The sequence below is a fragment of the Pagrus major genome, chromosome 11 (assembly GCF_040436345.1).
Source record: "Pagrus major chromosome 11, Pma_NU_1.0".
In the NCBI taxonomy this organism is placed as follows: domain Eukaryota; kingdom Metazoa; phylum Chordata; class Actinopteri; order Spariformes; family Sparidae; genus Pagrus; species Pagrus major.
In genome coordinates this window covers 10598711-10613005 of record NC_133225.1, presented here as the reverse complement: position 1 = coordinate 10613005, position 14295 = coordinate 10598711, and the positions used below count along the sequence as shown (strand labels likewise).

Here is a 14295-nt window from a genome sequence, read left to right as displayed (position 1 = left end):
GACAACCATTTAATGGATTGCCATTAAATTTTGTACATATGTTCGTGTTTACTCGCAAGATTATATTTGTAAGAACTTTGGTGATCAAGTATTCATCTAGTGCCATCAGCATGACAAGAATTCAAATTGACCAATTCTGTTTATATGAAAGCAAAGAACAGCTGTGCTTGTGATCATTTCTTTTCTTTTTTCGATTAAGGAGTACGCATTATGGCTGTCCTCAGCTTCCGTAGATAGGTGTGCTGTGTAGTTTTGGAAAAGAAATTCAAACTCAGAAAGGTAATAATGTGATAATAAATACTCAGAAATATATTTATTTGATATATTCTCATAACTGAAGAAGCTGTTCTCAGAGTATTAAGGTCCCCACAATGTTTATGCAGCTTAAGGTGGCTACTTAGAAGGGTGCTGCAAAGATAAACAAAGTAAATTAATGAAAGAGTATTGTCCTTCGATGACAGTTTATTCAGCTGTGAAAACTCCAAAACTGCACTACTCACAGTACACCTTAAATATTATACCTGCAAACATTAGCATGTTAGCATTGTCATTGTGGTGTGATAGCATGCGATTGTTAGCGTTTAGCTCAAAGCACCTTTGTGCTTTGGTACAATCTCACATAGCTGCTAGCATGGCTGTAGACTGTTAGTCTTATTTCAGTATATTTAAAAATCTACAGAGTTGCAATTGATTGATCGTAATTCTCATCTTCAACAAAATAATAATAAATCATCTGTCATCACTCATTAGTATTACAATATTATAATACAAAAGTAACTAAAATACCCCTCAAGTGAGTGCATCAAAATAAAATACAAAATACTGGAGCCAGAAAATGTATCAATTTAAAAAACATATATTTTGTATTTCCAAATTATAGGAAAACACATCTTTTGTTATATTAGGCATTCTGAATTTGTACAAGACATTTAGATGTGTATTATGTATACAAGGCTCTGTTGAGAGTTTCAATCCTAGAAGAGGAAGAGGAAGTAGAATGAAACTGTATCCAAGCAAAACTGTACAAAAAAAGACTAGAAATAGTATTTCAGGTATAGAATGTAGAAACGTTCTTAGAAACACCTTTAGTCGAAGGAAATTTACTGAATGCTGCCACTTCCTGTATCCATTTCAAAGTAAAACCCCTCATTTCCAATGAAAAGCCCTCTCGGGTTTCAAACGTGGTCAAGCCATATACTCGGCTTTCACTGAGTCTTGTTGTTTATGTTTTATGAATCGTGGAAAAGAGTATTTAGAAAACACAAAAATGCTCCATTTTCAAGTATCATGTTAGAAATTGCATTTTACATTACATTTGTCGTATTTTGAAAATGTATTTCGAAATACGAGGAAGTAATTGAAACACGTATTTCAAACAGAAGTAACAGAAATACTGCTCAAATGTATAAATCTGAGAGACATTTACTTTTGTCCTGTTGTAGATGAGCTAAGATTGAGGTAGCGTAGATGTATTTAAAGGCACAGTCATTATAGAAGATGGTCCACAATGCCAGGCTGTAATAGAGTATGCATTTCCATTTGTTGTTTTACACCAGACAGGAGACGTTTTGACATGTAACAGCCAAGGGAAAGCCAAGTCAGTTCCAGGGTCCTTGTATCGTGCATGCTGCCTCACTGTCATAACCTTCTGGGACACTTGACACATGTTATTAGTACCACCTGGGGTTTTCCTGCTGTGACGAGTCAAAATGTCTGCTGTGAGAAAGGACTCGTCGATGCTGTCAACATCTGCCTTATTCAAACTGTCAGAAATTATAACATCTGATATACTCCGTCTTGCAGCCTTCACTCTTTTTTTGTTCATGGTCTCAGTGTGTCCATGCTGCTCCGAAGACAAAAAAAAAAAAGATAATGCATGAAATGAAAACAAAAGCACTTTTTCCGCTGTCTGCATGACAGCTCTGGAGGACTTCAGAGGGAAAGCTGTTTTTGTTACAGTTCTGGTTTCAGTGAGCGAGGAGGTAGTTCATGGACACCTCAGTGAGATGCGTGACCGAAAAAACCCCCAAGAAAATCCAGTCACCACCTCCAGTCATCGTGTCCTTTGGTTTAGTAGTGTTCTTCCTCTAAAAAGGGTTGTCCTGAAAGAAATCACTGCTGCCGATTTTGACAGCATCCAGAGTCAACTTCCCTCCAAACGCCAGCTGATCGATGACGATGTTGTGAGTTGGGAAAAAACCCAGCATGTCATCGAACTCTTCTTCGTCCTCCTCCTCATCTATATTTTCCTGCCCGTGTGATGAGATGTAGTCAATGGTTGTGTTCGTATCCAGAGAGGTCTGCGTGTGGTCGGAGGTGTCGGAGTCGTGGGAGAAGCTCTTGAGGTAAGTGGTCACAGGGTAGAGCAGCGAGGCCGGCTCCGTCGACGGGCTCGGGCTGGTTAGAGGAGGGAGCTGCAAGGAGACTTCTGCAGGCCGGTGGGTGTCTGTCTTCTGCTTGGGCAGCTCCTCAACGTCCACCAGGATGGGCTCTTCTTCCTCCTCGGTGATAGTGGAGTTACTCGGCTGCAACTGGAGCTTGATCTTGCCCTGATTTGAAGGGAGACACAGGCTTAAACTATGAACACTGAGCTGCAATTTCCGGTAGGTTGTTTATTATTATTCACTTTTACATAATTACCTTTTCCTGGGTACACTCTTTAGCCCATTTGCTGTTTGCAGGATCTGGCACATCATCGAGCATGAGGCACTGAAAAAGCACCCAGACCCTAAGGGGGAACATGGAAACATTTATGGCAACATAATAACACTGTTTTCTGCTTGGTAGTTGTTTTCACTTATAGATCCATATATTGCTGCTGTTGCTCACGTACCTCTGCTTTACTGCTTTAGTCTGGTACAGGCACACCAGGAACAGCCCGATGACGACAATGCCTGCACACACCAGTATCAGGGATAGTTGTACGTCCTGTGCAACACTGACAACTAAAAGGGGAGATGTAAGATTGTATATTTGGCTCCTCGGATACAGTCAGTTTAAAAACATACAGCTGTTTTATCTGTAAAAAATAAATAAAATTGGAAAGCTGCTTACTCTGGACGTAGGCATTTTCACCTGCGAGGCCTTCGCCTTTAGATGTCGAAGCTGTCATCCACAGTTTGTAGACAGCTGGAGGCAGATCCTTGATGACATGCGTCCTCTCTGATGCTGGTACATGGTCTGCAACACACACTCACGTCATTGTCTGCACCCTAAGAATACACGCTACATTCGCCTCAGGGTGCAAGATGTTTGATCAAGATAATAAATGGTTCTTACAATGCTGGTATCTGCCGCCATTCTCTAGATGGATGGTGTAGTTGGTGATGCAGCCCCCGCGCTGACCTCTGGGAACCTTTTCCCAGGTCACTGTCACTTTGTGTCCCTCAACCCTTTTTTCGACTGATGGACCAGCTGTCGGAGCTGCAAACCCAGGACAAAAAAAGACTGCTTAACAGGACAGATCATATAGGAAAGGAGTTTAAAGATCCAGTGTGTGCTGCACCGACCAAACACCCTTCGCCTCACCCTCCTCTACAGTGGCTGCAAAAAACGCAAAGAACAGAGAAGACCCTCTCTGGTGCCAGTGTTGTTTTGGCCCTTCTGGGCTACTGTAGAAATTAGGGCTACACAATGTAACGTTCAGCATCGACATCGCAATGCGCCCATTTTTACGTAATGTAAATTAACTCAAACACATCATGCTACAACTTCACTACAAAACAGGGCCTGCTCTGATTGTTTAATAAAATGCACTCCCCAGCAAAATCCCCCCAAATCATGATCGATTCTTTCAAAATAGAGCTATTCAAGTTATCTGCTGAACATTCCTATAACTTCTCATATCACAGAAAACCAAAATATCGCAATGTCAGTTTTTCTCAATATTGCCGCCCTGGTAGAAACATGGCGGACTCCGTGGGAAAAGGACCCTCCCTCTGTAGATGTAACAAAAACACAAAGATTCACAGTTTCTGGTGATTATACTCTAATTAAAACAAATGTACGAGTACTATATTCCATTTCTGCCCCTAAAAGCTGCACACTGGACCTTTAATATAATGTTGCATTACTGAAGCAACACTGTTAGATCTTACCTGATTCCAAAATGGTGACACCTGTAAATCTGCTCCTGCTCACTGAGTTGTCATTATAGACGACACACACGGCTCCCTCGTAGCACTCGTATGGCTGAATACCTGTGTAAAGAAAGATGGCGGTTACAATGAACAACAGAGAAAAGACGACCCTGTGGAGGTGAGTTATTTCACCTGTATTTCATGTGACTCTATATGTCCCACCTGTGATAACAGCCTGGTTGTCGTTCCTGCTCAGTCTGACCCATCTGAGCTCCTCCATCTTGTGGCCCTCTGGGTACCACTCCACCACATAGGCTGCATGTGGCGGTGCAGTTTCAGGTTTCCTCCAGGAGATGGTGACACTGTGGTTGCCTGCAGTGTTGTGCACAACCTTCAGGGGGTTGGCTGAAAAAAGGAAATGCATGTGTGAATGCCTGACTCTGGGTTCAGTATTACTAATGTGTCTGGCCTCTTAAAAAAGACGAATAAAACAAGCACGACCACATGCAAAGTTTACTTCTCTTTACCGTTTTTGTGATGGTTTGTGATTCTAGCAGGAGGGGACATCCCTTTGGAGTTGCGAGCCGACACCGTGACCTCACAGTCGGCACAGAACTGGACCATATAACTCCTGGCATCTGCATTAGTGTCGGCGCTGAAGTTGAATCCAGAGTTCTGGCTGTGAACGCTGACCTTGTACCCTGTGATATTCCCCCTAGCGATGGAAATGTTCGCCTCCTGCAGTCAGAGAGATGCTTCAAAGTGAACCAGGGAGTGTGGTGCCATACATTTGCTTTTGTTTAAGTTAAAGACACAGGACACTGCACGTAAGACACATCATTTCTGTGCAGCTCCTCTTTTCTTGTAAACTGAAACTGCGGCGTCTGCTGGCAGGTTTCACTTGACTCTCACTGTCTTTAGGTGAGATTAAATGACTGTAGGTGTGTGTGTGTGTGTGTGTGTGTGTGTGTGTGTGTGTGTGTGTGTGATCGAGGCCAGGGATATGCGAGTGTTTGCGTGAGGGTGTCACACCTCAACAGCGGTCAAGTGTTGACCTTTAATTTGTACAGAACAGAGCAGGAAGACCATGAAGTGTTACTATGGCGACAACACCGCACGCCCACACAGACAGAGAGTGAGAGAGGGAACATACGAATCCTCAAACTTATGAAACTGCAGCAGTCACGATCATTCACAACAAGAACTATTTAAAGCTCTCACTCAGAAACACAAACTGAGGACTTTTTGAGAAGATTTCAAACTCACCTTCCAATAAACTCTCAGGGATTTAAAGTCAGAGGCGGGTTCAGCGTACCACACATCCAGCTCTTTGGCGGGAGCTAAAAAGACATTTTTCAATGAGTGAATGTTTACAGATGTTGACATGTTTTATGACTCACTACCTAACTGATTTGGATTAGTCTGATGTAATGCTTTAATATCCTTTGAAAGTGACAAACATCCAGTCTGCAGCTCTGTTATATTTTCCTGTGCGAGCTCAAGTCTGACAGCAATGACTAACACTTCCAAGAAACCTCGTGCAGGGTTAGGGTTAGGGTTAGGGTCACACCCGATTTACAATAAAGACAAATATGAAACTCAGAGACAAACACTTGAAGGTTGCTAAAGATAACGTCCGTCACAATGACCACCGTGTTACCTTTACTTTGTCAAAGTGACGCACTTGCATGCAGAGAACACTTCCCTTGAACTCCCTGAGTTCAAGTGCTGTTGGACAAACTGAGACAGAGCTGCAGCTAGTAACTTTTTCTATATATAATTATTGTTTGTCTTTTGGGTGTGAGACTGAAATGCTGGATATCACAGTTTAACCCTAACATCGTTTGATCAGCTTGTTACCACATGAGTTTTCCTTCTTCATTGGAATAAACTGATTAATATAACTGATGTATGTCCACATTCATAGGATTTGGATTTTTGGCGTTTTAACACAGCAAATAACACTTTATAACACTGTTCATGGGGAGTAAAACCTCTCAGGGGTCTAAGTAAGTAACGTCACCTTCGTCAAATCTGCGAGCCCAGTAGCAAAGAGAAGGTTTGAACTCAATACTTCCCGACACATTTTGTTTTAATAAGGTCAGGAGAAAAAGAAAGGTATTTTTAAAAAAGAATTTAATTATTTTGCAATTATTGTTACCATTTTTTATAAATAGTGCAGTGGGGTCTGTGGGACAAGTTTCAAATAAGCGCCTTCACACGACTGCCACTTCTATTAGTTTTACTTTCACATGATAAGGCAACTAATTGTTTATTGTGGTACAGTAGCTTCCCCAAACATGTTTCAAATCCCTGTGAGTAGATTTTCACACTGTCCTGGATGAAACCTGTGGCTGCCTGGGAGGTCTAGCTGCGGTGGATCGGACAATCATGTTTATTGTTTAAACGTGTGTGGACTGAAACATTATGTGCTTATCCGAGATATGTGGAAAATAGACATGCAAGTGTATTGAATGTGTTCAATAGACAATCAAAAACAAAGAAAATGTGTAAGGGGCGAGGTCTCCATTATCAGGGATTAACGGACGACATGAACGTTTGCCTCTGCACAGTTATTTTCATACGTTATGCAAGCAAGACTCAGGGTCATTAACTTTGCGTATGGTTGACATATAGTAAACATAATTTCACAGTGTGTTTAACAACAAGACACGTGAGCTAACCAGCCACGAGCTAACCAGCCACGTCTCTGTCCTCTAATCAAAATCAAGATTTTCAAAAACAAATGATAGTCCATGTGTACTGAAGGAGCAAGTCGAATAGGTAACTGGATGTCAGATGATTGATGATGTGTTCAGGAAAACGGTGCAGGCTACTTCCTGAAGCTTGTGTGTGACAGGTGCTATCCTGAAGATGCACTGAAGGACTACATTTAGTGTTGTAATTAAGATATTCAGATTTTTTAGTATAAAAAGGTTTAATACACAATAAGTAATTGCTGCTGCTTGAAGTCTCTCGATCATTAAACTAGCTAAAGTTTTGTTCACGTTATGTTAAGTCACGTTCCTTCCTCTCTGACTCTCTCCTGGAAGTTGTCTAGACAGGCGCCCAAAATGAAAGTCACTGTTGCGTGATAATTGTTGGAAACACCAGTACACAAGTCAACTAAATATATAACCAAGGTTGAGTCTTTTTTAATGCAGAAATTTGACATATTGTATCTTTAAGAAACTGTTTACCAAAAGTGTCTCTGCTATTTGTCCTCTGACTTCTGCAGCGGCCTGGGGTTCATGTAGGGCTGATGATGGCACTGCTTGCTCATATCTTCACGCCATCAGTGTTATAAATGTGCAGCGATAGCCCCCGCGGAGCATCTGCTTCACTGCTTCTCAACCACTTTTTTTCTTCGCTCAATCTTTAACTGACACATAATAAGACTCACCTACAGTTTTATTATAAGCTCGGTGCAAGCTGCTCTGCATATTACGTCTCATCATGAATGAATGGTTTTAAGTAGGCCTGTTTCAGTGGCTTATAGGTAGTCAGTGGTGAGCTGATAACTGCTTGAAAAGCCCAAACTAAAGGAAATGTTACTGCATTATCTGATATCTTGCATAGATAAAATGCCACAGAAATCCTTTGACTACTGACTTGTCTGTCCACAGAATCAGAAGTACTTTCATTCAGGAAGTGAGAAATACGCAAAGGTTGCCTCTTTGAACTCACCCTCCTCTTGGGTCCAACTGCTAATGTTTGAGCTCCACTGGCTCCACAGGCCGCTGCTGAATTTGGATCTGGCTCTGAAATGGTACAACCTGTAGGGCTCCAGAGAGGAGATGGTCCGAACCTGAGCAGAACTCTGTAAACATGAAAGTACATTAATTTAAACTCACTCATCCATGCTCCCGACTCCCAGTTCAACAAAGATTTCTATCATTGATGGTCATGCTGTACGAACACCTGAGACGGTGTAAAAGGTCACATTTGAGCTTCACCTCTGTGCACATTAACCTGAAGTTCATATCTGCCTTTAGCTTTGACTCAGCAGATCCTGGCAGTGACTGTATGTCTTCAAAGGATTTAAGTAACCTTCAATATCTAATGCAACATCTCACTGGAAGTCCCTGTTCTGGAGCGATCTGAACAGTTAAGACTTCTTCTTACTGAGTCTGGATGAGACGTCCACGTCTGTGCTTCTGCGCCGTACTGGATCTCCAGATGTTGAGTCTTCAAAGACTGCTTCACGTGGATGATGCACTCTCGGGAAGAGCAGTTGGAATGGCCAAGCTCAGGAGTTGATGGCATCGCTGCACAGATAAATTAAAAACAAAAGTCCTGAGCAACAGTGAGAAGAAAGGCTTCAAAGGGCACCCAAGGTGAGATTTTGGTGTTTTCTTTGCCTTTAAAGAAGTGATTGAAAAGATAGGATTCCACTACATCAATGGTGGACGTCACAGTTAGTCACCACTTCTCATAAACATCAAGCTTGGAGCTTAAAAGCAGGACACATTTCACTGCGAAGCTGGTTTCAAGTTCCACTCACAATATCATTGTGATATCATGCCTTGCAAACGAGAAACATAACGTACTCTCTGTGCAGAAGTTGCAAAACAACTCACAAACTCGCCAAACATTTAACTGCTGCTTTCTTACCGATGTCACTGAGCGTGTAGTTGTGAGTGATGGACACTGCAGAGCCCAGGCCATTTTGGACTTTGACCCACACAGCGATCGCCTTGACCGAGCTGGAAACAGTTACACTAGCTGACGATGAATCACTTCCCTTACTGGTGACATTGTAGGTCACTGGCTTGACTGTGTGGTTCCCAGATCCAGTTCTCACCCTGAAACACACAACCCCAAGTTTCATTTTACAGTCGATACCAACAATAGGATGTTTATTGAGCTGAAGGTCAAATAAACGGGATGGTTTGTTGACTTTTAACCAGTTTCCTCAATTTCTCTTTCAGTCTCACCACAGCTCTGCAGTATTCCACAGATAAGTTTCTCGTCCTCGGTTCCAATCGCAGATCACGACGCCACTCGCATTGCTGTTGACCTTGTAGATGCATGAAATGTTTGTAGGCCGATCCGGTGGGTCTGAAGGAGAAACAAGACGAAAAAATTAAATGAAACCAAAATAGAGAACACAAAGCTAACAGTCAGTCTAAACTAGGCTACAGGCATTAGTTTCGATTCAATTAAAGGAACTGTTCACCCAAAAATGAAAATTCAGTCATAAACTACTCTCCTAAGCAACTTCAGTAGATGAGGACTTGTTTTAAAACATAAAAAAAACAACCAAAAAGAAATACAAAGCGGCTCCATGCAGCCCAAGTTAATTTAAAAGATGTGATTCACACCCTCAACGCGTGGCCGAGTTCGCACACAGAGGTTGTTAACAGCATCTTTTCAAAACAATTTGGCATGTCGGCATTGGCATTTTTTTTTTCAGTTGTTTTTTTTTACATTTTAAAACAAGTCCCCATCTACTTCAGTTGTGTAGGAGAATGCTGCAACGCTGTTTTGCTGCGAAGCTCCAGAAATGTTTCGTGGATTCATGAAAACTTCACCTGACTTTCCATCAGCATGAGGGTGAGAAGTCAATGACTACATTTTCATCTTGGGTGAACTTATCCTTTAAAAAGCAATAATGTCAGTGATTATTGAAAACTTTATTTGGTTGTACCCTCTGTGAGAAAAGGTGAGTAATAGTAATATTACCCATTACACTGCCTCAACGGATGTCATCTTTTTTAAACCATGGATGTGTCATTTTAAACACACGTGTATGTACTGATTTGCATGTACTGTATGTTCCATGCTGCATGTGTCACGCGTCTAATAGCCACACCCCTGTGGTCAGAATAAGCAATTTATTTCAGTTAGCTTTGACACTTAGCTGCGCTCAGCCCAGAACACACAAACAGTGCGTGCTCTAAGTATAGAAGAGAAAGCAGAACTGATGACACCTCTTTTCTTTTCCTTTTTTGCACCCCTTATAGCTGAAAAAAAGTCATGCCTTAAGATATGAAAGTCTCATCTTGAAACACCACAACGTGTAAAACAGCCTGCAGGGTTTTTTGTGCATCTTCGTGTAAGTTTTGAATGAGAATAATGTGTAAGTGGTAAATAAAGAGGTCACTATTTATACTCTCTTGTGTTAAAGGATTGCCATTTTTTTTGTCTGAAAACAATGAAATCTCTGCAGGAAGAAACCTCTTAGTGAGATAAAGGATGCTTTCCTGCTGCTTGGTTTCACACTCACATCCTGCTGAGATGTCCAGTCCGCAGGGGTCGAGAGCCGCAGAACAGGTACAATGGCAGCTGAATGTTCGGTTCTTGGCTATGTTTACCACATTGTAATATATAGTCGTATCATTAAATTTGATGTGCTTCTGTGGCGTTGGCGGATGGTCGCTGCCCATGGATCCCTTGCACACGCAGTTAAAGGTGCAGGACACGTTGAAACTGGAGCCTCGCTGCACCACAAGTCCGGCGCTGGACTGGATGGTGCAGGATGTGTCACCTGGAAGTAGAAATGATGACTTACACGGACTGCATGGTCATATTATCTGGTTATGTGAATGCAGTCAAGAAATGTGTTGAATTTAAGCACAAAGCACATCATTCTCATGCAGATGCACACTTTCATAAACATCACTGATAAAATGTTACATGAGAACTACAACAATATCAGATCAGAGCGACAACCTATGAGAATAAAGTCACAAATAGAGCCCGACCGATATATAGGTTGACTGATATTATCGATCCATATTGGCTTATCACAGATATGTCAGTATGTACGATTATACAGAAAAAGATGCTTGGGGTCATTTATGATTATTAAATTCCCAGTAAATGATAAATGGACTGTATTTATATGAAACTTATTAAACAAGTCAGCTTTCACAGGGTACCATGCAATGTGCCACCTGCGATAAGCGATCACACACTGATGGAGGAGCCACCTGGAGCAATTTGGCGTTCAGTATCTTGCCGAAGCACGAGCACCCGGCCGATGTATCAGTATCAGAATTTATTTTTTAAACTTCCAAATATCGGCATCAGCCCCAAAAATCAAGTATCAGTCGGGCTCTAATCACAAATTAGAACCAACACTACCAGAACAATAACTTTTTCTAAAAAGGATTGTCCTGTAGGCTACATCCCATAACTTCTCCAGTAATATGAAGAAAAAACACATTCAACTGTAGCTATAACAGAGATGTTGGATGTGTGTGTCCATAGAGCTTACCTCTGCAGAGCTGCACGGCCAGCAGCACAGTGACAACAGTGAGGATGGACCATGTCTGAGACATTGTCACTATGAGTCATCAGTAACTGCCTTCTTATATGTCTCTTAAACTGCTAGTTCACCCTTAAAACGAGGGAAAGCACACAAATGCAATGAGGTTAAGTTGTGTCTATAGATGAAGCGATTTTAATGTTTTTTCTTTAACCATCGAGCAGTGATGATGATCAAAGGTTTCATTCTGGGAAATCTCTCGGTACTTTTTTAAATTACCCTCCTGTCTGCTGCCGCTGAACCATTAAGTTGTGTATACAAATGAAACGTGTTTACAGTTTAAACAGAGCTGGTGAAGCTGCACCGCTGTCTTCTTACATATGGGTTTTAAGTGCAGCTGCGTGCGCTCATTAACGTCGGAGATACAAACAGGCAAAAAAACCAAAACACTCACCAGAACATCACATCCCAGCACCATGTCAGCCTTTTACTGTCCCGTGAGGCTCTCGGAGCCTCTATCCGTCGTCATGTTTCTTCCTAAACATGTTCATGTATCCACAGTGTGTGTGCGTGTGTGTGTTTGTGTGTGTGTCCACAGTGTGCTGAGGAGTGTTGGCTCACTGCCGCCCTGCTGTGATGTGACTGAAGTCTCAGAGTTAGTCACCAGTGAAGTGAAGTCACACACAGAGACAGATGCAGGGTCATCAGCCTTCACAGCTCACAGGGTGTATACACGAGCAGAGTACTAGTTCCTGTACTCAGTGATGGAGTGTAACTAAGTAAATGTACTCAAGGGCTGTACTATTTTTTAGGTACTGTCGAGTATTTCCATTTTCTGCTACTTTTGGAGGCAAATATGGTACTTTTTACTCCACTACATTTATTTGATTACTCGATTCGTTACTAGTTACTTTACAGGTTACATAAATCATATCTTATCAGATTGCTGAATATCGGATTCAGGTATGTACAATATCTAGATACATGTAAATATATGTATTATTTAATTTAACTTGTACTTTTGATACTCAAGTACATTTTTTGCCAGAAAATTACTTTTGATATTTAAGTACATTTATTATTTTAAGGCTTTTACTCAAGTACGGGTGACTTAGACCTTTACCAAAGGTATATTTTAACACAATATCTTTACTTTACTGCTAACTTTAGTATCAAGTATGACTTTTGGGTGCTTTTAACAACACCGTCTGTTAAGTTAGGATTAAGAGTAGAAAAGTTACATTTTTATAGCTTTCCCTCTAAAATTATTTTACACGTATCCATGAATGTACTGTAGCTATCACAGTCCAGAAGATGAGAGGACTGGCTCCTTATTCAAATACGATGTCTACAGACTGCTGTCGTATGTTGATGTCACATCTTCCAGGTTATGACACCTGTAAAAGGAGGAGTTGCCACATCACAACATCCACTCCGATGAATTTACGTCATCACATTTTCCATACAGCCTCTCACTCTCTCAATCACATATCTCCATGTGCATGGTGCAGTGGGGGATTTCCCCTGAAAGCTCCACCACATTGTAGCTTTTTTTTTTTTAGATGTACAGACACAATACTGGGATCAAGATTAATAAAAACAACTTAGACAGAAACACCAGACACATGAAGAGATAAGATGGTTTTAAAGATGCTGAGCCCCGTGAAGATTTCTTACATCTTCACTGTCAGTATATGAGGGGACCTCCTAGATTTTAGATTTTCAATGAGGAAGTGAGATAACTCTCAGGAAGTCGACAAACGGTGTTAAACTGCAGGTGGTGCGTGTAGTGAGAAAACCTTGAGGTTCAGGTCAGGAGCAGATAACTACTGTAAACTACTACACACCGAGATCTGTGACGGGAAACCCCTAACTGACTTCTGTCTGGGTGTGTTTTGGAATAATTTCACACTGAGCGTCACTTCACTGGGTTAGAAAACACGGTGGCTAATATTAGAAACATGCAGAAGTCACACCCCAATATCTCAATAACAGAGAGCAGCTCATGCAGAACAGCTACTTTGACTCAGTACCAGCATGTGTATCATGAGGAGTTACCCGTCTTAACTCCAGATTGTGTATTTACTTTATGCCGTTCAACAAGTTGTAAATATGGCGTTATTAATGGAAAAAATAAAAAGCTTATTAATTATAAATCAGAAATAAACCAGCAGAAAGAAAAACATTGTGGTTGCCAGGTTGTGAAAAGATACTAGCTTTGCCAGGCTAACAGAGCTAACTCATAGGCTCTGACTGCAGGGCAACCAGACCACTATTCATTCATTAACATCCTGAATCAACATTAATAGATGCAGACTTGATTAATGATTATTGGGAAAAATGAAACATTACTGAAATTTATAACAGCAGACTTGGTCACATATCATGAAGTAAGAAACACACAGTGCTTTATTAATGATGTAGGCAACTCACGTTCAAGTAAATCAACAGTCCTCGGTTAACATTTTGTTCTAAAGATCTTCAACTTTTTTTAAGTGTATAAATGTATTAAAGGTGTAGTATGTAGGCTAAGAAATTGGCAGCATATCCCCAGAGTAACCTCTAACTGCTGCTAACGGTAGCTACCATTAGCTAGTAAGCTCAGTTAACTGTGCAACTAGCAGTTGTATTAACTGACTGCCCAGACTGGGAACTCGGTGCACCGGGGAGGTGTGGGTGTTGTTTACTACAGGGACTAGCTGGTTAGCATGCTAACTTCAATAGATATCTCTGCAACACAATACATAGACGTCTTTGACATAACATCAAATCTGTTATTTCTTCACATTTTGTTGATAATTTTAGTAATTTTTTTTATGTTTGACACTAAAATTCTTACATATTGCGCCTTTAAAGAGCTCAATAATTGGACTAAGCGTCTACAGTCACGCTAGCATTCTGCAGTTAGACATAGCAGCGGTGCACTGAGCTAAATGCTAACACGAGTATCCTCACAATGACACCGCTAACATGTTGATGATTAGCAGGTATGAGCTTTACTTC

At 41.2% G+C, this 14295-nt stretch overlaps 1 protein-coding gene across 1 annotated transcript; it reads right to left on the bottom strand.

Moving 5' to 3' along the window:
- Positions 1 to 442: 442 nt before the first annotated feature.
- On the bottom strand, positions 443 to 11991 carry il12rb2 (interleukin 12 receptor, beta 2a). Its single transcript, XM_073476670.1, has 16 exons — positions 11747 to 11991; positions 11302 to 11424; positions 10309 to 10569; positions 9017 to 9140; positions 8694 to 8884; positions 8205 to 8347; positions 7767 to 7899; positions 5346 to 5419; positions 4607 to 4817; positions 4302 to 4484; positions 4098 to 4199; positions 3280 to 3423; positions 3055 to 3180; positions 2834 to 2945; positions 2641 to 2728; positions 443 to 2549 (listed from the first exon to the last, which is right to left on the bottom strand). Exons 2-16 carry the CDS (start codon positions 11363 to 11365, stop codon positions 2088 to 2090), a joined length of 2418 nt encoding a protein of 805 aa, XP_073332771.1. The 5' UTR covers positions 11366 to 11424; positions 11747 to 11991; the 3' UTR covers positions 443 to 2087.
- Positions 11992 to 14295: the final 2304 nt, after the last annotated feature.

Bases quoted from the DNA above. Each gene is read 5' to 3' on its own strand.
- il12rb2 (XM_073476670.1), bottom strand. From the start codon at position 11,365: ATGTCTCAGACATGGTCCATCCTCACTGTTGTCACTGTGCTGCTGGCC. The intron at 3,181-3,279 runs GTAAGAACCATT...TGTGTGTTGCAG, and splicing joins TGGCGGCAGATACCAGCATT to ACCATGTACCAGCATCAGAG. The intron at 2,550-2,640 runs GTAATTATGTAA...CCTTCAAATCAG, and splicing joins AAGAGTGTACCCAGGAAAAG to GGCAAGATCAAGCTCCAGTT.